This window comes from Anomalospiza imberbis, chromosome 22 (genome assembly GCF_031753505.1).
Source record: "Anomalospiza imberbis isolate Cuckoo-Finch-1a 21T00152 chromosome 22, ASM3175350v1, whole genome shotgun sequence".
In the NCBI taxonomy this organism is placed as follows: domain Eukaryota; kingdom Metazoa; phylum Chordata; class Aves; order Passeriformes; family Viduidae; genus Anomalospiza; species Anomalospiza imberbis.
Window position 1 is genome coordinate 6,433,431 of NC_089702.1, and position 23,202 is coordinate 6,456,632.

Below are 23,202 nucleotides of genomic sequence, written 5' to 3' on the forward strand. Positions count from 1 at the left end.
TCAGGGCACGAAGAGCGGGCGGTGGCCCCGGCGGTGCCTCCTGAGCGCGGCGCTCCGGGCGAAGCTCTCCCCGCACTCCACGCAGATCAGCGGCTCCTGCCCGCAGCCGCCCGAGGCTCCCGCGGGCCCCTCGCCCTCGCCCCCCGCCCGAGGCCCCTTCAGCGCCCTCGGGGCACCCGCGGGGTGGGCGCAGCGCCGCGGCCGCGCCGCACCCGGCCCGGCGTGGGTGCGCTGGTGCTTGATGAGGTTTTTGCTCTGCGTGAAGCTCTTGCCGCACTCGGCGCAGCCGTACGGGCGCTCCCCAGTGTGAATGCGCTGGTGCTGGATGAGGTTGGAGCTCCAGGAGAAGCTCTTGCCGCAGTGGCCGCACCTGTACGGCTTCTCCCCGGTGTGGGTGCGGCGGTGCTGCACCAGGTGCGAGTTCTGCGAGAAGCTCTTGCCACACTCGCCGCAGGTGCTGGGCCGCTCGCCCGTGTGCGTGCGCTGGTGCCGCAGCAGCTTGGACCAGTGGCTGAAGCTCTTGCCGCACTCGTTGCAGATGAAGGGGCGCTGGCGGCCCCCGCCCCGCCGGCCCCCGCCCTCCTCGGAGCCCCCCGGGGCCGGGGCGGGGGTCCCGCGGGGCGGCGGGGGGCGCAGGGGGCTGTGCGGGATCACCGTGCGGATGATCTCGTGCGGCAGCACCTCGGCCTCACCGTCGCTCACGATGCCGTCATCGGCTGGGGGGGCACGGGGAGGGGGTGAGAGCACAGAAGGGGCTGGACCTCCGACCCAAAAGTTTGCTGTGACCCTAAAAGGGGCTGGGACCCTGACACAAATGTTTATTGCACTCCTGAGACGGGCTGGGCCCCCTCCCCGAATGCTCATGGTGCACTAAAAGGGCGCCTGGGGCCTCCCCAGTTTACCTGGAGCCTCCTCAAAATGTTTGTTGTGACCCAAAAGGGGCTGGGACCCCTCCCCAAATGGTCGTTGTCACCCAAAAAGGGACTGAATCCCCTCCCCAAACGCTCACTGTGCCCCAAAAAGAGGCTGTGCCCCCTCCTGGAGTGTCTGGAGCCCCCCAAAAGTACCTGAAGGCCCCCAAAATTCCCCATAGCCCCTTCTTGAGGGGTCTGGAACCCCCTCAACAGTGTTTTAAGACCCCCCTCAAATGCCTCTGCCCCCCTCCAGTGGTGTCTGGAGACCCCCAGAAGTGCCTTGAACCCACTCCCAAACGCCTCTACCCCCTTCTAGGGGTGTCTGGAGTCCCCCCAAATTTGCCTGCATCCCCTTCTTGGGTTGCCTGGTACCCCCAAAATTTGCCTACAGCACCCCCAAAAATGTCTGGATCCCCCCAGAATTTTCTGTACCGCCTTTCTGGGTTACCTGGAGCCCCCCAACCCCCTCATCCACTTTTGGGGTCCCCTCCTCACCAATGAAGACCCTCCGGACCACATCCCCCTCGTCCGAGTCCTGCAGCTCCACCACGTCTGGCTCGTCCTGCTCCATGGGGGCTCCTGCGGGGACTGCAGCGTCAAGGGGGGCCCTGAGCACCCCAAAACGCCCCAGGACCCCCCCTGTGCAGCAGAAACCCACAACCGCCCCCCCCACCCCATTCCAAAGGATTGTTTGCACCTTGGCTCCTGCTGTACCCCCCCCATTTCTCAGTGTGACTCTAAAATCCTCCCTGTGACCCCCTCAGTTTCCATGTACCCCGCCCAAATCCTTCTGGGTGATCCCAAATCCCCTCATGCCCTCCTAAGTCTCATCCCCCCGAAAACCTCTCTGCCCCCCAGCCCATCTGTTCCCCCAAAATCTCTCTGTGTCACCCCAAATCTCTTCATGTCGCCCCAAATCCCTCAGTGTAAACTCAAACTCCTCCATGTGATCCCAAATCCCCCTGTGCCCCCTCAAAAATCCCTGTTCCCACCAAAAATCCCTTTGTGTCCCCCCAAATCCCTCTGTGTCTCCCCAAATCTCCCTGTACTCCCCAATTCCCCCCCATCTGCTCTTTGAGGGTCTCGGTGGGTCCCGCAGCTGCTCCAGACTCAGCCCCCAAAATCTGGGGGGGTTGGGGGGGAATGGAGGGATGCAGACTGGGGGGAGGTCACCCAGTGCCCCCCAAAATCACTCGGGACCCCCCAGATCACCCAGGGTACCCCCAAATGACTCCCAGTCCCCCCAGGTTTGCTCCCTCCCTTTAATTTTGGGAAGGGGGCACAAAAGAACAACGGAGCCCCAGGAACCTTCCCCACAATTCACCCCCCACCCCAAATCGAATACTGGCGGGGACTCCCAGGGTTTTTTTTGAGGAGTCCCCACTCTCTTGCCTCTTCTTTCAAAACGGTTTATCCACAGTCCCCCCCCCCCCCCTTCAAATCCAACATGGAGGTAACCAAAATTTTTTGGAGGAGTGTCACAAATTTTTTGGAGGGGGTCCCCACTCTCATTCCCCCCTTTCTTCCCCCCAAACCAGCGCATGATCCCTCCTCCCAGGCCCAAATCCATCTCCCCTCCCATCCCAAATCCAAGACGGAGGTTATCCACAACTCCAGGATGGGTCTCCCAGATTTTTGTAGGGGGTCCCTACTCTCCTTTTCTCCTCTTTTCCAAACCTAAAAACAGCACCTTCCCCCTCCCTTTCCATTGTCCCCCCCTGCCATCGCCTCCCCCTTCCCAAATCCAAGACCGGGGGTATCCCCAATCGGGGAGGGATCTTCAAAATTTGGGGGGGCAGGAGTGTTCCCCGCTCTCCTTTTCCCACCTTTTCCAACCCTACAAACGGCGACTCGTTTCCACCGCCCCACCCCCCACCGGCTCCAATCCATCGCTCCCCTCTATCCCCTGGAATCCCCATTTGGACGGGGGGGGATCTCCCAGATTCTTTTTTTCTTTTTTTTTTGGGGGGGGGGGTGCTCCCCGCTGTCTTCCCTCCCCTTTCCACCCCCGAAATCCGCCGTTCATCCACATCGCCCCCGCCCCAAATCTTTTGCCACCCCTCCGCCATCGCCTCGCCATCACAAATCCAAGCCCGGGGGTATCTCCGGTTGGGAGGGGGGACGGGGGGGGTGTCCTCCCCGTTTTTTTGTGGGAGAGTTCCCACCCTCCTTTTCCCCTCATTTCCAGCCCCCCAACGGCGCCCCTCCGCCATTGCCTCCCTCACCCCAAATCCAACATCGGGGTATCTCACACTGGAGGGAGGGGATCTCCCAATTTTTTTTTTTTTTTTTTGGGGGGGGGTGTCTCCGCTCTTTCCCCTCACCTTCCCCCCCCTCCAAAAACGGCGTCTCCCCCTCCCCGCGCCCCCTGACTCACCTCGGCGGCTCCGCGGCGCGGGAGGGGCCGGGGGCGTTCCGGAGGGCTCCGGGGGTGGCTCCGGGGGTCCCGTCGGGCTCGGGGGTGCGGGGGGGTCGTGGCGGGGGTGTCCCCCGGGCGCGAGGCGGGCGCGGGGCCGGGAACAGGAAGGTCCCGTCATCCCATTCCCCGCCGGATGCGCCACTGGGAAAAAAGCGGGGAAAAAACGCTGGGAAAAGTGGGGGGGGGGAAACCTTGGAACAACGGGAATTTGGGCGAGGGGAACCCCTAGAGGGGAAAAAAAGGGCGGGCCCCAGCAGGGACACCCCCGAACCGCCCGGTTTTGGTTGCGGGGGAATTATGCGAATTGCCCGAATTGTTGGGGTTTTGTTGTTTTTGGAAGGGGGGGGTATTTTCCAAGCGGGAGATGGGTCTGGGTGGGGGATGGACAGGGTGGGTTTGGGGGGACTAAAGACAGGGCACCCCCCAGACTTCTCCCTCACCCCTTCCTGCTTTGTGTAACGGCAGCGACGCGTTTCCTGTCCCCCCGGGAATTAAAAATGGTTGGAATTACGCAACGAGGGCGGAGGGCTCGGCAGCGGCATCCAGGGATCCCGGGAACAGCGGGATCGGGGCTTTGGGGTGTCCCTTGCGCACCCCAAATCCCTGAATGACCCCCACCAGAGGGTTTTATTGGGGCGTTTCCTGCCCCCGCCCCCGGGAATCAAAAGTGGTTGGAATTACACAACGATGGATCACGGGATCCCGAGATAGAGGGACTGGGGGGTAGCGGGATCGGGGTTTTGGGGTGGCCCTTGTGCCCCCCCAGATTCTCCCTCACGAGGGCCTGGGAATGCATTCCTGCCTCCCCCGCCCCCACCCGACATCCCTAGAATTAAAAGTGGTTGGAATTGCACAGCGAGGCCAGAGGGTTCAACAGGGACACGGAGGAATTTTGGGATCCGGTAGTGGTAGGATTGCGGTTCTGGGGTGCCTCCTGCACCCCCCAAACCCCGAGGCCCTCCCCGATATTCTGGGGGTGCTTTTCCTGCCCCCCCAACCCCCCAGTTAAAAATTGTTGGAATTAGGCAACACGGCCAAAGATTTAGCAGGATTTGGCGATTCTGGGAGCAGGAAATAGTAAGATCAGGGTTTTGGGGTGCTCCCCCTGCACCACCTCAAATCCCTGATCCCACCAATGTCTCCATCTTGGTGTCTTTATCCTCATCCCCGTCTGCCCCCAGAGGTCCAGATGCTGCTGTCCCCATCCTGATATCGCAATCCTGGTTTCCCTGTCCCCATCCAGGTGGCCCTTTTCCCCCTCACATTTCCCACTTTTTCCATCTCTCCCCTTTCTTGCTCTTTTTCTCTCATTTTCCCCCACCGTTCCCCCCACCCCTCCCCCCGCCACCTTTCCTGCCCTTTTCCCCTTCTTATTTCCCCCTCTTTTTTCTCTCATGTTTCCCACCCTTTTTCCCTCCCTTTTCCCACCCTGCTTCCCCTCACCTTTCCTGCTGTTTTCCCCCTCACTTTTCACCTCACGTTTCCCGCCCTTTTTCTCTTTTACTGCCCTTCCCCCCGCCTCAACTTTCCTGCCCTTTTTCACCTCACGCTTCCCAGCCCTTTTCCCCTCACATTTCCGACCCTTTCCCCCTCACATTTCCGACCCTTTCCCCCTCACATTTCCGACCCTTTCCCCCTCACATTTTCGATCCTTTCCCCCTCACATTTCCGACCCTTTCCCCCTCACATTTTCGATCCTTTCCCCCTCACATTTCCGTCCCTTTTTTCTCTCACCTTTCCTGCTGTTTTCCCCTCACTTTTCACCTCACGTTTCCCGCCCTTTTTCTCTTTCACTGCCCTTCCCCCGCCTCAACTTTCCTGCCCTTTCATCCTTCACATTTTCTGCTTTTTCACCTCACGCTTCCCAGCCCTTTTTCCCTCACATTTCCGACCCTTTCCCCCTCACATTTTCGACCCTTTCCCCCTCACGTTTCCGACCCTTTTTTCCCTCACATTTTCGACCCTTTCCCCCTCACATTTCCGTCCCTTTTTTCTCTCACCTTTCCTGCTGTTTTCCCCTCACTTTTCACCTCACGTTTCCCGCCCTTTTTCTCTTTCTCTGCCCTTCCCCCCGCCTCAACTTTCCCGCCCTTTTTCACCTCACGCTTCCCAGCCCTTTCCCCCTCACATTTCCGACCCTTTTTTCTCTCACCTTTTTTCCCCACCCTTTCACCTTTTCCCTTCACCTTTCCCCCTCATTCCCTCCCAGGCTCTGAGGCAGCTCCTCACCCCGGCCATGGACTGGTTCCACTGCAGCCGCTGCTTCCGCCAGGATGGCGCCCGGTTCGCCATCACCAACTGCGGCCACATCCTCTGCGAGGGCTGTGGGGGCACAGGTAAACGTGAGGAAAACCCCTAATTTAAACCCTTAAAATGCTGAGAAAGGGAGAGTATTCCTTCAATTTAGCCCCTTAAAATGAGAGGGAAAGGAGGGGTCACCTCAACTCAAGCAAATAAATAATTGAGGGCTCTGCCCTCAAATTAAACCCCTAAAATATCATGAAAAGAGGGTTTCCCCTCAATTTCTGTCTTTCAAATGGTGGAAAAAGGATGATTTTCCCTCAATTTACACCCTTAGCATTGTGAAAATGGAGGATCCTGCCTCAATTTAAAACCCTAAAATGAGGGGAAACGGTCCATTTCCCTCAAGGAACAATATTTTGGAGACTTTTAGACATATTTTTCCCTCACTTTCCTCACTTTTCTCTCTCCCTCCTACAGGTCCCTGCCCAGTCTGTGGCACCACCTGCCGCTACCTGCCCCTGTCCGAACAGGCCAGTGTCTGCCGTGTTGTGCCCCAGATCCCCTTCCCACCCTTTTCCCTTCCCGTTTCCCAACCTTCTTCCCATCCTTTTGACACCCCCATGCCCAACAGATGCGCCCTCAGGAGAAGATTTTCTTCAAGAACCCGGTGGCCATCGCCCTCAAGCACCTTGCCCACATCACACAGGTGAGGAGGACACAGGTGGTGGGGGATGAGGTTCCACCACTGTCCCCAGCCCCACACGCTGAGGGGGTACAATGGGGTGACCCATGTCCCCCAGGTGTGGCGGTTCCAGACAGGACAGGTGCAGCTTCTGCTGAACTTGCACCGGGACAGAGCTCGGCGGATGCAGGCAGAGCTGGAGAAGGCCAGAGACGAGCTGGGGGAGAGGAGCAGGTGAGGGGGATGCCATGGTAGGGGGTTCACGCCTCCATCTTGGGCTCCTCTGGGCATGTGGGTGAGGCAGCACTCCTTGGTGAACATCTTGATGGGAGTCCTCATCCTTCTGGCCACTTTCTTGGGAGGGTCCTACCCCCCCTTTGCTCTGCCCCCCTCAGCTGCCCTACGGAGGGACCCCCCACCCCAAATGAGGGGAATTCCCACCCTCCATTAAATCCTCCCCCTTCCCAGGGAGCTGGAGTCACTTCGCCGGGAGAACGAGGAGCTGCGCCGCATGCAGGTGGCCCCCAAAGTCCCCCCTGGCCCCCAAACTGCCCCCAAAGCCCCCCTGCCCCTTCCCTCACCCCCAAAACTGTCCCCCAAAACTTCCCCCCCACAAAACTGCCCTCCAAATCTCCTCACAGCTCTCCCCAGGCTGGCGCTGGAGCAGCCGCAGCAGCACCCCCCGTCCCTCCCCCACACATTCGGGTAAGTGCCCCCCAAATTTTTAAGGGAGTCTTCCGCACCCTAAAACACCTCCCTGGCCTCTTCTCCTGGCTCATAGGGGTCCTCCCAAATTTTCCACCTCCTTTCCAGTGACTCCCCAGCCCCGCCGGCAGCTCAGCAGTCGGGTGGTCAGGTAAGGTGGGGGGGAGGGCATCCGAAATTGGGATGGGGGGAGTCCCTCAGTTGCACAGGGGGGTCCCCCAAACCTCCCGCCTCTCTTTTGCAGCCGCCTGGCCCCACTGGAGCCCCCTCAGTCCCACGGCACCCTGGGATGGCAGGTGACACCTCACCCCGAAGGGGGGCCACCACAAAATATCGGGGGTTGCCATATAACGGTTCGCTCTCCCCCCTCAGGGTGGCGTAGCCTACAGAAGTTCAGGGACCCCTCTGGCCTCCAGCGTGGGTGAGCGACCCCAAATCCTACAGGTTTTACCCCAAAATAATGCCCCAAGCCCCGGCCTTCAGCTCCAAGCCCCACTCCCTTTCCTCATCTCTGAGGAGGGACCCTAAAAGCTCATATAGGGCCTCAAAGCCCCATGGCGTGACCCCAAACCCCCACGGAAGGAGCCCAGAGCTCCCCAAACCCCCCGCAGGACCCCAGGCCCTCCCAGAGAAGCCCCTCAGTGCTGACCCCGATCTATGGGGTGGCCTCAAAACCCCCTAACGCCCCTTTCCCCTCTTAGTGCCCCCCCTGGCTGGGACAAGCGAGAGACAGGTACTGGGGGCACTGGGAGGAACTGGGAGATGCGGAGAGGGGAATCTGGGGGGACGGGGATAAACTGGGAAGGGATGTAGGGAGCCCCAGGAGGGACCTGGGGGCACTGGGAGGAGGGGGTTACTGGGCAGGACTGGAAGAGGCAGTTGGCTAATGGGAGAGAATTTGGGTTCCTGGGAGCACTGGGAGGGGGGCTTGGTGATACTGGGAGCACTGGGAGGACCCCAGCTCCATCCCCTCCTCCTTGCCCCTCCCTCATCCCATCCCTTTTCCTCCTAAACGAAGATAAAACCTCCAAATGCAGTAGCTATTCCCGAAATTCAGACACCACCCCCCCCCCCAAATTCGGTGACCAAGCCCCGCCAGAACTCAGTAGCCACTCCCCAAAACGCGGTGGCCACCCCGAAATTCGGTAGCCAGGACCATTCTCCTTTACTTAGGGCTCTGCTCTGCGGCCGGCCAGTGGCGGCCGCTCCCACTGGGATCTCAACCCGCGGCCATGAAGGACAAGCAGGGACCTCTGACGGGATCCGAGGCTCCTGGACAGGAGCTCCGGGGCTTCCCTGGAGGTGGCTGCGGGAGAAGACGCGAAAAAGCAATTAAAGAATTGCCAATTTTGGGGCCGTTTTGGGGCCGTTTTGGGGCCGTTTGTGGGGCCGGGGGGGAGGAGGCGTGGCCTTCACCGCGCCGCGCCGCCCCCGTGTTGCTGTTGCTGCGTCCCTATTGGTTGGTGCGTCTGTGTGGGCGTGGCCTAAGGGGAAAGTGGGATGGGGGTTACGAGGGCGTCTATGGAGGAGGGGGAGGGCCTTCGTGCGCTTAGGAAAGCGCGGATTGGTGGAAATCTGATGGGGGGCGCGGCTTAAGGGCGGTCGGTGCTGGAGATTGGAGGAAAGAAAGGGAGGGGGCGGGACCAGCGGGGGCGCCGCAGCCGGATTTGCGGCGAGGAGGTCGGGGCGGGGCATTTGGTGTGATGTCACTTCCGGTTAGCGGCATTTCCGCGTCCTGCTGGGCCGGCCGTCGCCGCTGATCCCGGAGCGCTCCGGGAGCGGCTCGGGCCCCCCGGAACCGCCCCGGAGCCACTCCGGATTGCTCCGGAACGGCCGCGGCTCCACCTCCGGACTCTCCTGCGGCTCGGCCCGGGCCGGGCCGCTCCCTCCCCGCCCCGGGGCCGGCGCGGGGCTCGGCGGGGCCGGCCGGGGATGCCGCGGCGCGGCCCGCGCCATGTGGTACATCATGCAGAGCATTCAGAGCAAGTACTCGCTATCCGAGCGCCTTATCCGCACCATCGCCGCCATCCGCTCCTTCCCCCGGGACAACGTGGAGGATCTCATCGGCCGGGTGAGGCCCCGCGGCCGGGCCATCCCACCCCTTCCGCGGCCGGGCCATCCCACCCCTTCCGCGGCCGGGCCATCCCACCCCTTCCGCGGCCGGGCCGGCCTGCCTGAGCCCCCCCGGGACTCCGGGTCCCTCCGACGGGCACTGCCCAGCTGTCCCCGGCTGTCCCGCTCCCTGCCGAGCCGCCGCGGGGACTCTCCGGAGGGGTTTTCGGGTCCCGAGAGGGGAAGACCGGGGCATCTCGGGTGGTGTGGAGACTCTAGGCTTTTCCTTCCACCCTCTGCACCGCCGGGGCCGGGGCGGTCTCCGGGCGCCGTTTGGGGGCAGTGAATTGGTGAAACACAAGCGGGAGGCGGGATTAAGAGCGGGAGCATTCGTAGAAACGAACCCACGGGATTTCTCTTAATTAAGCCTTTCTTGAAGGGATGGGGAGGCCGGGGAGAGCGTGGGATTCGCAGACCCTGAGGCGGTTCCTGCAAACCCCCGGGATTTGTGTGAATTAACCCTTTGTGAGGCGGTGGGAAGGGGTGAGTTCCTGACGGGGGCGGCGTTCCTGTGCTCCCCAGGGCGCCGATGTGAACTGCCTGCACGGCACCCTCAAACCCCTGCACTGTGCCTGCATGGTGGCTGATGCCGACTGCGTGGAGCTGCTGCTGCAAAAAGGAGCCGAGGTAAAGCTTTGGAAAAACTGAAACCAGGTGGAAAATGCCTAGATAAGAGGCAGGGAAGACAGGAGGAGCGGATAAGCAGCTGGGGTTAGAGCTGATGTGTTTAAGTTGGATTTTGGGAAAAAGTTCTTCCCCCAGAGTGTCATGGGGCAGAAGCTCCAGGGACTGGGGTTTGGACAACGCTCCCAGCATAGTGGGGGGATTTTTTTGAGTGTGCTGTGCAGGGCCAGGGCTTGGATTTGATGATCTTTGTAGGTCTTTTCCGGCTCAGGCTATTCCATGGGCTTGTTTCCCCTCACAAAGTGGCACCAGGGGAAGGTTCTTTGTCCCAGCAGGGAGGGAATTGTTGGGCTGAGGTTTTGGGAGAGGAGGAAGAGTTGAAACCTAAAATTTTTGTGCTGAGCTGTTGGGGAGGGTGAGAAGGGAGAATTAAAACCTAAACGTTCGCACTGACATTTTGGGAAGAGGGAGGGAGTAGCATGGAAACCTAAATTTTTGCACTGAGATTTCAGGTAGCTGGGAAGGAAGAATTAAACCCTAAATTTGCTGGATTTTTTACGCCGCTTTCCCCTGGCTACTGGGCTAAAACCCTGCCTCATTTTTCCCTACATTTGGGATTTGGGACCTTTGACTCTTCCCTTGCTGCGGGATCCAGCTGACCCCCAAACCGTTTTTGGTTTTCTTCTCCCCCAGGTGAACGCCCTGGACGGCTACAACCGGACAGCCCTTCACTACGCAGCAGAAAAAGATGAAACCTGCGTGGAGATTTTACTGGAGTACGGAGCCAACCCCAACTCCCTGGACGGCAACAAGGACACGCCCCTGCACTGGGCGGCCTTCAAGAACAACGCCGAGTGCGTGCGGACCCTGCTGGCCAACGGCGCCCTGGTCAACGCCTTGGACTACAACAACGACACCCCCCTGAGCTGGGCGGCCATGAAGGGCAACCTGGAGAGCGTCAGCGTCCTGCTGGACTTCGGCGCCGAGGTGCGCGTGGTCAACCTGAAGGGCCAGAGCCCCATCTCGCGCCTGGTGGCGCTGCTGGTGCGGGGCCTGGGCACGGAGCGGGAGGATTCCTGCCTGGATTTGCTGCACAGAGCCACGGGACACTTCGAGCTGCGCAAGAACGGGAGCCTGCCCTGGGAGGTGGCGCGGGACCCGCAGCTGTGCCAGCGGCTGACGCTGCTGTGCTCGGCGCCGGGCACGCTGCAGGCGCTGTCGCGCTACGCCGTGCGCCGCTCGCTCGGCCTGCGCTTCCTGCCCCAGGCCGTGCAGCAGCTGCCGCTGCCTGCCTGCCTCAAGGAGTACCTGCTGCTGCTCACCTGAGGGAGGGACACCTGCCCTCCCCCTGGATCGCCCCCCGCTCCAAGGAGAGCTTCCCCGCTCGCTTTGTGACTGCCCAGGTTCCTCTCCATGGTTTTTGTTCCCCTTGGCCACCCCGGACACCGCTGGCCCCTCACACTGCCTCCCTTTGGTCGCCTTGTCCCCTCCATTTCTGCCCGTTCTCTCAGGCTCCCTCCATTTCCTCCTCTCTGTTCCCCCTGCTTCTCTCCCTGTCCCCCCCTTTCACTCTCCTGCAATGCACAATATCCCTCTGATGGCAAATTATATCCCAGCTGTTGGATTAATCTGGTTTTCCCCTTTTTTTGGTTTTTTCTTTTTTTTTTTTTTTTTGCCTTGGTAAAGGAAGGTTTTAAAGGAAAAGTCTCCTTTGAGGAAGGACCCAAGGCAAGAAATTGTGGGATGGGCTGCAGAGTAATCCTGTGGGATATGTTGGCTGAAAATCAAAGATCTGGGTGTTTCTCCAGCATGGAGAGTGAAGTTCTCCCTGTTTACCCATAATTTTTATGCTGCATCAAAAGTGAAACCACCTCAAAAACCAAAATTTTGCAGGGTTGGAATTCTTATGGGTGAAAGAAATCTTCTCCAGAGAGCTCCATGTGCAGCTGAGGGTTTCCCTCCCATCTCTTCAGTCTCTTCCTGAGCTTTCCCACCAGGAATTCACCCTTTGGTGTTGGTTTGGGTTTTTTTTTTTTTTTTTTTTTTTGGGATCTATTCCAGTATCCAATGGAAGAGCAGCTCTCCAAGGTGAAACCAAGCAGCTAAAAACTGTTATTGTTATTTTGTGGAATGAAAGCTCAACTTCTACCTCTTCTATCCCTCTCTGTTAAGCTGCGCAGGGAAATCCTGAGGATCAGGAGGGATTTGCTGTCAGTGTGATCCAGGTTCACCTTTCCATGGATTCACAGAGACCTGGAGCACTTGGACAAGCACTGAATTTATTGAAACATCTCCATTTTGTGACTTTTAACCCTAAAAACCCCAACCTCCACCATCCATCCTCAATTTATCATGACATCGCTTGGGGACCTCTTCCCAAAATCCCATCAAATCCCCAAAAAGCCCCCGGACGCTGTGGGAAAAGGGGATTTTTGGGGTTCCTCAGGCTGGCAGTGGCCACCGTGGCTGTCACAGGGTGGCCTCGGGGACCAGGACCTTGCGGGTCAGGTGCTCCAGGTGCGCCGTCTCCGACGTGTCCAGCTCGATGTTGTACTTGGCCAGAATTTTGAGGATGGGCCGCAGCCTCAGCCACCACTGCTCCTTGGGGATGCGGTGCCTGAGGGGACAGGGACAGGGACAGGCTGGGGACATCCCTGGGGAGGGATCCCCGGCTTTGTCCCACTTTCCCGGGGTGGGGAAGGGAGGCACAGGGAGGGCCACGCACTCGAAATCCGTCTGCTGGCGCAGCTCGGCGATGGGCTGGAACACCAGGCTGCGCTTGCGCATCCCCAGCAGGCACGCCGAGTCAGCCGTGTTGGCAAAGATCCGGCCTGGGGGGAACACGGGAACCTTGGGGAACCTCCTGGAGGCCAGTTGGGAATATTTGGGATCCTCCAGGGCCGTGGGAGGGAAGGGTGGGAATGTCTGGGGATCTTCAGGGGTGGGAGAACACCTGGGAGGGGAAGTTGGGAATGTTTGGGATCCTCCTGGAGAAGGGGTTGGGAATGTTTGGGATGCTCCAGGAGGTGAAAACCTGTGGGAGGGTAGGTTGGAATATTTGGACCTTCCAGAAACATGGGAGGGGAGGTTAGGAATGTTTGGGATCATCCAGGAGTGGGGAACATCCCCCAGAATCCGCTGGAGGGGCTTTTGGGAGTGCAGGGTCACTCTGGGGTCCTTTTGGGATCCCCCATCCAGCAGCACCCACCATGCCGGGAGCACTCCTTGATCTTCCCGGTGATCCAGGCCACGGCCTTGGCGCCCATCTTGGTGCCGAAATTACGGTCAAAGGGGGTGGGGCTGCCTCCCTGCCCCAGGAGAATCCAGGATGAGCCAGTGAAATCCCCCAGATCCTGATCCCATTCCCGGGGAAATCCCCTGAACACCAATCCTGTTCCTGGGGGAATTCCCAAACCCTCTCCCCGTTCCCACCTGCTGCATGTGCCCCAGGACGTTTTTCCGGCAGTCAAAAACCCCTTTGCCCTCCTCGGAGTAGAGGTTGTAGATGAAATCTGTGGTGTAGTTCTCATTGCAGCGCTCATTCCTACAGCAGGGACAGGATCAGGCCCAAATCCCACAGTTCACCCCATCCCAAACAATTCCACTGATCCCAAACAGCAGCGCCGTGATGAGACCCCAAATCTTCCATTCCTAACCCCTCACCACAGTGAGAGCCCAGTTCCCCTGATCCCAAACCCAGTCCCCACGGGGGCGACGTGAGGTCCCTCCCAAAGCCGGGGCCCACCTGAGCACAAGCCCCCTCTTCACCATGGTCTTCATCTTCTCCGTCAGGTGGTCCACGTTGGCCTGCGGGGTCGGGAATGGGGGTGGGAGTGGGGTCAGGAATGGAAACCTACTCATGCCACACCACCCTGGTGACACTGGGCACAGGGGACAGGACTGTCCCCACCTGCAGGTCACGGCTGCTGAAGGGCTCCTCGAAGATGTAGGCGGCGTCGGCGCCGGCCGCCAGCCCGGCCATGGTGGCCAGGTAGCCACAGAAGCCACCCATGGTCTCGATGATGAACACGCGGCGCTTGGTGCCTGCGGCCGACTGCTTGATCAGGTCACACGTCTGCAACGGGGACAGGATTTGGGGGCAGGAAAAGGGATTTAGGGCCAGGGGATTTGAGGTTGTCATTTAGGGTCATGGGATTTGGGGTGCCCACGGCAGACTGCTTGATCAGGTCACATGAAATGGGGGATTTGGGGTCAGGAAAAGTGGTTTAAAGTCAGGGGAGTTGGGGGGTTTCCATCAGGGTCTGAGTGGTGAGAGTGGTGGGAGAAGTGCTTTGGGATCAGGGGAATTTGGGACTTCCACTGGGTGCTCACTGTGGCGATGGCGTTTGGGATCAGGACGGATTTGGGATACAGGATTTGGGTTCTCACTGTGGTGATGGTGTTTGGGATCAGGACGGATATGGGATACAGGATTTGGGTTCTCACTGTGGTGATGGTGTTTGGGATCAGGACGGATATGGGATACAGGATTTGGGTTCTCACTGTGGTGATGGCGTTTGGGATCAGGACGGATTTGGGATACAGGATTTGGGTTCTCACTGTGGTGATGGCGTTTGGGATCAGGACGGATATGGGATACAGGATTTGGGTTCTCACTGTGGTGATGGTGTTTGGGATCAGGACGGATATGGGATACAGGATTTGGGTTCTCACTGTGGTGATGGTGTTTGGGATCAGGACGGATATGGGATACAGGATTTGGGTTCTCACTGTGGCGATGGTGTTTGGGATCAGGACGGATATGGGATACAGGATTTGGGTTCTCACTGTGGTGATGGTGTTTGGGATCAGGACGGATATGGGATACAGGATTTGGGTTCTCACTGTGGTGATGGTGTTCGGGATCAGGACGGATATGGGATACAGGATTTGGGTTCTCACTGTGGCGATGGCGTTTGGGATCAGGACGGATATGGGATACAGGATTTGGGTTCTCACTGTGGTGATGGTGTTCGGGATCAGGACGGATATGGGATACAGGATTTGGGTTCTCACTGTGGCGATGGCGTTTGGGATCAGGACGGATATGGGATACAGGATTTGGGTTCTCACTGTGGCGATGGTGTTTGGGATCAGGACGGATATGGGATACAGGATTTGGGTTCTCACTGTGGCGATGGCGTTTGGGATCAGGACGGATATGGGATACAGGATTTGGGTTCTCACTGTGGTGATGGTGTTTGGGATCAGAGGCTATAGGATCGGGGTATGACTGTGGTGCTGGCGCTGGGGATTTGGGGTCTGACCGTGGTGATGGTGTTTGGGACGCGGGGGATTTTGGGGAGGTATCTGGGGTCTCACGGTGGTGATGGTGTTGAGGGCGGTGTCGGCGCCGATGCTGAAGTCGGAGCCGGGGACGTTGTTGGAGACGGTGGCGGGCACGATGCACAGGGGGATGCAGAGCTCCTCGAAGCGCGCCCGGCCCTCCACCATCTCCAGGCCACCCGTGAACGCCTGAGGGACAATGGGGACATCAGGAGACAATGCAGAGAGGAGAGGAACAGGAACACTGACCACACCCTGACCAGACCTGGCCCTCCACCAGCTCCAGGCTGCCTGTGAATGCCTGGGGGATAGCAGGGGGACGCTGACCCCACCCTGACCATGCCCCTCTAACCACATCCTGGCCACGCCCCAGCCATGCTCTGACCACACCCTGCTGACCACACCCTGCTGACCACACCCTGCTGACCACACCCCGCTGACCTCAAAGCCACCGATGATGATAAGACCATGAATCCCAAATTTGCTGATATTGGCGCTGATCTCCTCAAAATATTTCTTGGGCAGAGTCCTGGGAAGGGTAAACTCCTCTGGATGAGCCTGACCAGAGGGGGACCCCAGAGAGACCCCAAATGACCCCACACGGAGAGGGGAGTCACCTCTTGGTGCCCAGTTTGGATCCTCCCAGCCCCGTCCAGCTGCCCACGGTATTCCAGCCGATCTCCTCCACCTGGGGGGTGAAAAAGGGGTTTAATGGGGTGGGAGAAGATCTGGGGTCACACTGGCCCCCCTCGGCCCTATCAGAGTGACACTGGGGTCACACGACGTCCCCTCAGCCCTCTCAGGAGGTCACACGATGTCCCCTGGCTTGGGGACAGCAGCAGATCAGACTCACAGCAGGGCTGGGGTTTGGACAGGGGTCAAACACCCCCATCCTGAGGAATTCCGGAGGAATCTCCATCCCTGCAGTGCCACAACTGCCCCTTCCCTGGCCTTTTTCTTGCACCCTTTTCCCACAGGGATCTCCTCATCCCAGCACCCAACCCCTCAAATCCATCCTGCACTTCACAAACTCTTTTCCCAGACTCTTTTCCCACTGGGATCTCCCCATTCCAAAACCCAACCCTTCAAAACCGTCTCCAGTCCCTCAAACCCATCCCACAATTCTCACTCCCTTTTCCCACCCCCTTTTCTCTCTGGGATCTCCCCCTCCCAAAATCCAACCCTTCAAACCCATGCTGCACTTCCCACCCCCTTTTCCCTGTAGGAATCTCACCATCTCAAAATGCAGCCCTTCAAATCCGTCATGCCCTGGCCACTGCTTTATCCCATGGGGATCTCCCCATCCCAACTCCTTTCCCCCCTAGGACCCTCACCATCCCAGCCCCTCAAATCCATCCCAAACCCCATTCCCTGTAGGAATCTCACCATCCCAAACCTTTATCCCATAGGGATCTCCCCATCCCAACTCCTTTCCCCCCTAGGACCCTCACCATCCCAGCCCCTCAAATCCATCCCAAACCCCATTCCCTGTAGGAATCTCACCATCCCAAACCTTTATCCCATAGGGATCTCCCCATCCCAACTCCTTTCCCCCATAGGACCCTCACCATCCCAGCCCCTCAAATCCATCCCAAACCCCATTCCCTGTAGGAATCTCACCATCCCAAACCTTTATCCCATAGGGATCTCCCCATCCCAACTCCTTTCCCCCATAGGACCCTCACCATCCCAGCCCCTCAAATCCATCCCAAACCCCATTCCCTGTAGGAATCTCACCATCCCAAACCCTTTCCCCTCTGGAATCTCCGCATCCCAGACCCTTTCCTCACCCTTTTCCCACCCCATTCCCCCCTGGACCCTCACCATCCCAAAGGCCAGCCCCTCGAAGCCGTCGTGCACTGCGAGCATCCGGTGGCCGTGGATGAGGCCGATCCTCACGGTCGCGCGCACGGCCGCGTTCATCCCCGCGGCCGGAGCGCCCACGTTCATCACGGCCACCGTGTACCCGCTCTGGGGACAGGGACACGGGGATTGGGGTAACCTGGGGTGGGCTTGGGGTATCCTAGGTGGGATCGGGGTTGGATTGGGATGGGATGGGGGTGGTATCCATGCCTGGGGTGTCCTGGGATGGAACTGGGGTGTCCCGGGTCAGGCCCCTCCCCGTGCCCTCCCCAGTGCCCCCTACCTTGGTGGCAGGCGGGCGGATGTGGGCCAGCAGCTTGTAGACATTCCAGTTGTTCTGAAAGCTCCTAAAAATTGGGCAAGTTGAGGTTTTGACACGTTTTGAGGACATTGGGGTTGCAGGGACAGGGACATGGAGGTGCCACCCACCGGCCCCGCAGCTTCACCGCGTCCTCGAAGCGTCCCTCGTTCATGGCTGTGGTGACGTCCTTGGTCTGGGGGCACAGAGAGGGATTGGGGTGGGATCTGTCCCTGGGGTGGGATTGAGGTGTCCTGGGATGGGACTGGGGGAGGGAGGGGATTGGGGTGTCCTGGGTGGGATCAAGGTGTCCTGGGATGGGATCTGGAGTGTTTTGGATGGGATTAGGGTGGAATGGGGTGTCCTGGGGTGGGATCCATCCCTGGGGCAGGCTTGGGGACACTTCCTGGAGGGTTTGGGGACATCTCAGGTGTGGAAACCATCCCTGGACTGGGACTGGGGCCACTCCCAGTGTCCCCCCATCCCCACTCACCACCTGGACACACTCCATGAGGGGCAGGCGTACGGCCTGGTTGCCGGACAGACTGACCACGCAGGCCGGTGTGTCCGGTGTGCCCTCCAGCAGCGCCATCACGGCCTCCACACCCATTCTGCTGGCCTGAGGGGACACGGGGGTGTCACCTCCCAAGGGGGGCTGTCACCTCCAGGTCCCCTCGTTTGAGACCGGGGTGAGGAAGGAGGTGCCCACCAGGATGCGGTCGAAGGCTGAGGGAGTCCCCCCGCGCTGGACGTGGCCCAGGATGGTCACCCTGGTGTCGTACCCCAGACGTTTCACCACCAGCTGTGGGGACACAGGAGAGCTCCAGGGCTGGCCCCAGAAAGGGAGGGGGCAAAGGGGGTTGTCCCCCATGTCCCCCTGTCCCCACTCACGGCTTTGATGTCATCTGAGGTGATGGCCTTGCCGTGCTTGTCGATGGCGCCCTCGGCCACGATGATGATGTTGAGCCTGGAGCCGCCGTCACGGGTCTGGGGGGGTCACGGGGTGGCAACAGAGATGGGGGGAGATCATCCCTCCATCCATCATCCAACCATCCATCCCTGTGTCTGTCCATCTCTCCATCCATCCCTCCATCCTTGAGTCCATCCATCCATTCCTGTGTCCATCCATCCATCCATCCATCCATCCATCCATCCATCCATCCCTGTGTCTGTCCATCCCTCCATCCCTCCATCCCTCCATCCTTGTGTCCATCCATCCATCCATCCATCCATCCATCCCTCCCTGTGTCCGTCCATCCATCCATCCATCCATCCATCCATCCATCCATCCATCCATCCATCCATCCATCCATCCCTGTGTCTGTCCATCCCTCCATCCCTCCATCCTTGTGTCCGTCCATCCATCCATCCATCCATCCATCCATCCATCCATCCCTCCCTGTGTCCATCCATCCATCCATCCATCCATCCATCCATCCATCCCTCCCTGTGTCCATCCATCCATCCATCCATCCATCCATCCATCCATCCCTTTGTCCGTCCATCCATCCATCCATCCATCCATCCATCCATCCATCCCTTTGTCCGTCCATCCATCCATCCCTCCCTGTCTGTGTCCACCCCCGTGTCCATCCCTCCCTCCCACCTCAGCCAGCCTCCTGCACAGGTGCTCCTCCCAGTCATCCTCAGGAGGTGACTCGGGGATGAAAACCCAATCGGCGCCGCAGGCCAGGGCTGTGATCAGCGCCAGGTACCTGAAATGGGGCCAAAAACCGCTTTTGAGCCACTTCCCCCAATTTCTGGGGTGACGAGACCCCCTCCCAGGTGCCACCAGGACGTACCCGCAGTGCCGCCCCATCACCTCCAGCACGAAAGTCCTCTGGTGGCTGCGGGGACAAGAAAGCGTCACCCACCGGAAACGGGAGCACCGGGGGGTTGGGAACAACAAGGGTGTCCTTGTCACCTCTGCGCCGTGGTGGTGATGGCGTCCACGATCTCCATGATGCGGTGCAGCGCCGAGTCGGTGCCGATGGTCATGTCGGTGCCGCAGAAGTCGTTGTCGATGGAGCCCACCATGCCCACGATGTTCAGGTGGCTCGAGCGCTGCGCCTCCTCTGCCGTGATGCCACCTGGGGAGGGGGTGGGCAGGAGGGGGACGTCATCCTCAGACGGTCACTCGGGGGGTAGAGGTGTCAAAGGGATTGTTGGGGGGGGAAACGCTCAGCTTTGGGTGACAAAACCCCGTATTTTTGTGTAGGACACCTTGATTTGGGAACCAAAACTCTTTTGGAATCACAAACCTTCCCACACCCTCCTTTCCTGATGTGGGACCCCCCTCCAAAATGTCCCCTTAGGAGGAAGCAGTGCCACAAATCTCTGTTTTGGGGGAAATTCCCAAATTTTTGAGTGCTGCACCCTGATTTTTTTTACCACACCCTCTTTTCCCTCTGTGTCTCCCCTTAAAACATCTTCAACAGTGCCCCAGACCTCCACAATTAGGGGAAAAAACCCTAATTTTTGAGTTTCACATCCTGATTCAAAACCAAACCTTTCCGCACCCCCTGTTCTCATTGTCTCCCCCCTCCAAAATGTCCCCTTGGGGAGCCAAGGTGTCCTAAACTTCCGCAGTTAAGGAAGAACCCCACATTTTTGTGTGCGAAAACCCAAATTTTTGTGTGCTTTTGAATCCAAACCTTTCTCTTCTGACCCCAACCCTCTCCCTCACCCCAGGGTGGTGCCGGGGCTCCCCCCCGTACCGGTTTTGAGCAGCTCTGCCAGGAGCCCTCCCCACTCGGCGCGGAAGGTGTCGGCCCCGGTGAGGCTGCCGTCGCCGCCGATCACGCACAGGTTGGTGATGCCGCGCTTGGCCAGGTTCCGCGCGGCGCGGAGCCGCCCCTCGCGCGTGCGGAAATCCTGGCAGCGCGCGCTGCCGATCACCGTGCCACCCTGGGGACAGCGAGGCGTGGGTGGCCTTGGGGCTGGCTGGCCCGTCCCTGTGTCCGTCCACCCCTCTGTCCATCCGCCCGTCCCATCCCTGTGTCGTCCCCATGTCCGTCCCCAAGGCCACCCCGCCCTTCCTCCTCCCGTCTCAGCTCTGGTTTTGGGTCATTTTCTGCTGAGCCCAGGCTCAGACTGGAACCAGTGAGGGACAAACTGGGACCAGTGAGGACCACACCCAGTGCTGCCCCAGCCCAGGAGGGGATCCCCCCAGTGTCCCCCTGTCCGTGTCCCTCACCAGCTGCAACATCATGGACACGCTCTCCCACGTGGCCTCCCTGATGTGGTCGCCACCGTCCACCAGCCCCTGGTAGCCCTGTGGGGACAGAGTGGACAGTGGTTAAATTACACCCTTTTCCCAAATTTTGGAGCGGGGCTGTGGGATTTTTCTGGGACTGGCGCTGACACTGACCTCACACACGAAGAACACCCTGGCCCCGGTGTAGATCCCCACGCGCACCACGGCACGCACGGCCGCGTTCATCCCTGCGGGACACCGCGGTCATCGCGTCACCCCCCCGGAGACATCCCCAAAGCCAGGCCCCCGTCCCCTCCCTGCGGCTGCCACCCACCAGCGGACACCCCCGGCCCGGCCCCCCCGCCTCCCCCCCACAGCTGCCACCGCCTGGGTTATTTTTGCCCCGGTGACCTTTGGTGGCAGCGCCTGACACGGGTGACAAACACGGGGGGGGGAGGGGACACTCCGGGGGGGCCCCCGTGGCCTAGCACCCCCCCCCCCCATCCTTGAGACCCCCGGAAAAAAATCCCAAGTTTGGGGATGAATCCTCAGAATTTTGGGCAAGCCCGGTTATTTTGGCTCGATACCAAAGTGCCACCGGTGTCCACTTGGGGTCCCCTGCCCGAATTTTGTCACCGTTGTTCCCCCCCGCCATTGCAAAACTCCCCCCGAGCTCCACCCCACCCCAAAATCCAAGGTCATTCCCAGAACCTCAATCCAGGGAAAACCCCGACGGCTGTGGGATCAAAATCCTGGTTTTTACCTCAACACGAGCAGTTCTGGGGACTTGGCGGGGATTTTTAGGGATTTGGGGGGAATTTCAGGAGGGATTTGGGGCGGAGGTTTTGGGATCCCAGGGATTTCGGGATCCCAGGGGATTTGGGGAGTTGTGGGGGGGGGGAGATTCGGTGGGATTTGGGGGCATTTCTAGGGATTTCGGGCGGGCTTTTGGATCCCGGGGGCTTTGGGGTCCTCTTACCCTGCGCGTCCCCCCCGGAGGTGAGGACGGCGATGGCTTTGCCGACCCCCAGGGTCTCGGGGCGCTGGGCTCCCGCGGGGCTCGGGGACATTTTCCTGCCTGGAAAAAATCGGGAAATTCGGGCAAATCCCAAGGCGGGAAGGGCGGCTCTGTCCCTCCGGGTGGCGCTGCCAGCGCAGAGTGGCACCGCTGGGGGAGGGACACGGGGACGGGGACACTGGGACAGCCCCGCTGCCACCGCCGGGACACTCCCGCCCGGGGGGGCTGGGGCACTCCTTACTGGGAGCCCTCGATACTGGTCCCAGTCCCTATTCCCTGCTGGCGCCAGGCTGTCCTTAGAGGTCCCGGTCTCTCCTTACTGGTCCCAGTTTGTCTTTACCGGACCCAGTACATATTCCCTCTGGTAGCCGCTTTGTCCTTCTGACTGGTCCCAGTCTCTGTTCCTTACTGGTGGCAGTCTGTCCTCACTGGTCCCAGTCTGTGTTCCCAGTGGGAACTGCTGTGTTCTCCTTACTGGTTCCAGTTTATCTTTACTGGTCCCAGTCTGCATTCCCTGTGGTTACTGTTCTGCACTCCTTACTGGTGCCAGTTTATCCTCCTTACTGGTGCCGGTTTGTTCTTACTGGTCCCAGTCTTTATTCCCAGTGGGAGCTGCTCTGCACTCCTTACTGGTGCCAGTTTATCCTCCTTACTGGTGCCAATTTGTTCTTACTGGTCCCAGTTTATTCCCAGTGGGAGCTGCTCTGCACTCCTTACTGGTGCCAGTTTATCCTTACTGGTGCCGCTCTGTTCTTACTGGTCCCAGTTTATTCCCAGTGGGAGATGCTCTGCACTCCTTACTGGTGCCATTTTATCCTTACTGGTGCCAGTTTGTTCTTACTGGTCCCAGTTTATTCCCAGTGGGAGCTGCTCTGCACTCCTTACTGGTGCCAGTTTATCCTTACTGGTGCCGCTCTGTTCTTACTGGTCCCAGTCTGGATTCCCTGTTCATCCCAGTCTCTGTTCCCTGTGGTTACTGGTCTGGCCTCCTTACTGGTGATAGTTTATCCTCCTTACTGGTGCCGGTCTGTCCTTACCAGTCCCTGTCTGTGTTCCCTGGGGGATTTGCTCTGCACTCCTCACTGGTTCCAGACTGCTTTCCTTACTGGTCCCAGTCCCCATTCCCTGCCTCTCCCAGTTCCAGCTGACTGGTGGCCCCCGTGCGGGGGCGTTACTGGTGCCAGTCCGGGGCTGTTACCGGTGCCAGTCCCCGTTCCCTGCTGGTGCCTCTCCCGGTTCCAGTTCCCCGCCGATCCCAGTCTGGGGGCGGTACTAGTGCCAGTTCCCGCTCCCTGCTGATTCCAGTACCTCTCCCTGACCGGTTCCAGTTCATCACCGGTCCCGGTGCGGGGCCGTTACTGGTCTGGGTCGCTGTTCCCGGTGGGATCTGCCCTGCTTTCCTTACTGCTCCCAGTGCCCGTTCCCTGCCGCTGCCTCTCCCGGCTCCAGTTCAGCGCCGGTCCCGGTCCGCGGGCGTTACTGGTGCCAGTCCGCGGGCGTTACCGGTCCCCTCCCGGGGCCGTTACTGGCGCCAGTCCCCTCCGCCCACCGGGAGCACTGACCTGCGGAGCGCCGCCGGCTCGGGCCGGGCGGGAGGAAGGACAGCAGGAGGAGGAGGAGGAGCGCGCCCAAGGAGAGCGCGGCCGGGGCCAGGAACCGGCCCAGCCCCGGGGACAGCCCCGGGGCCACCGGGACCGCCACCATGGCCCGGGGACAGCGCGGGGACACGGGCCGGGACCTGGGACCGGCCGCGAGGGGCGGTGTAATGGGATCGGAGTAACGGGATCGGGGTAACGGGATCGGCTGTAATGGGATCGGGGTAACGGGATCGGCTGTAACGG

At 59.8% G+C, this 23,202-nt stretch overlaps 3 protein-coding genes and 1 long non-coding RNA gene across 4 annotated transcripts; 2 read left to right on the forward strand and 2 right to left on the reverse strand.

The window, feature by feature from the left end:
* LOC137486857 (zinc finger protein 787-like) lies at positions 1–3,890 on the reverse strand. Its single transcript, XM_068212394.1, has 4 exons — positions 3,845–3,890; positions 3,292–3,474; positions 1,410–1,502; positions 1–716 (listed from the first exon to the last, which is right to left on the reverse strand). Exons 1-4 carry the CDS (start codon positions 3,873–3,875, stop codon positions 1–3), a joined length of 1,023 nt encoding a protein of 340 aa, XP_068068495.1. The 5' UTR covers positions 3,876–3,890.
* A 4,922-nt stretch (positions 3,891–8,812) lies between these two features.
* Positions 8,813–11,328, forward strand: ASB8 (ankyrin repeat and SOCS box containing 8). The gene is made up of 3 exons (XM_068212451.1): positions 8,813–9,035; positions 9,599–9,703; positions 10,394–11,328. Exons 1-3 carry the CDS (start codon positions 8,919–8,921, stop codon positions 11,024–11,026), a joined length of 855 nt encoding a protein of 284 aa, XP_068068552.1. The 5' UTR covers positions 8,813–8,918; the 3' UTR covers positions 11,027–11,328.
* A 631-nt stretch (positions 11,329–11,959) lies between these two features.
* Positions 11,960–23,033, reverse strand: PFKM (phosphofructokinase, muscle). The gene is made up of 23 exons (XM_068212449.1): positions 22,924–23,033; positions 21,323–21,421; positions 20,518–20,591; positions 20,344–20,421; positions 19,865–20,054; positions 19,072–19,237; positions 18,950–18,994; positions 18,754–18,862; positions 18,039–18,134; positions 17,857–17,949; positions 17,641–17,766; positions 17,279–17,343; positions 17,133–17,196; positions 16,811–16,957; positions 15,604–15,674; positions 15,428–15,515; positions 15,023–15,175; positions 13,611–13,775; positions 13,446–13,507; positions 13,133–13,244; positions 12,909–13,008; positions 12,426–12,531; positions 11,960–12,317 (listed from the first exon to the last, which is right to left on the reverse strand). Exons 2-23 carry the CDS (start codon positions 21,411–21,413, stop codon positions 12,170–12,172), a joined length of 2,349 nt encoding a protein of 782 aa, XP_068068550.1. The 5' UTR covers positions 21,414–21,421; positions 22,924–23,033; the 3' UTR covers positions 11,960–12,169.
* Positions 16,979–18,085, forward strand: LOC137486879 (uncharacterized). Its single transcript, XR_011005810.1, has 2 exons — positions 16,979–17,385; positions 17,496–18,085. It is a non-coding gene; the product is annotated as an uncharacterized lncRNA (long non-coding RNA).
* Positions 23,034–23,202: the final 169 nt, after the last annotated feature.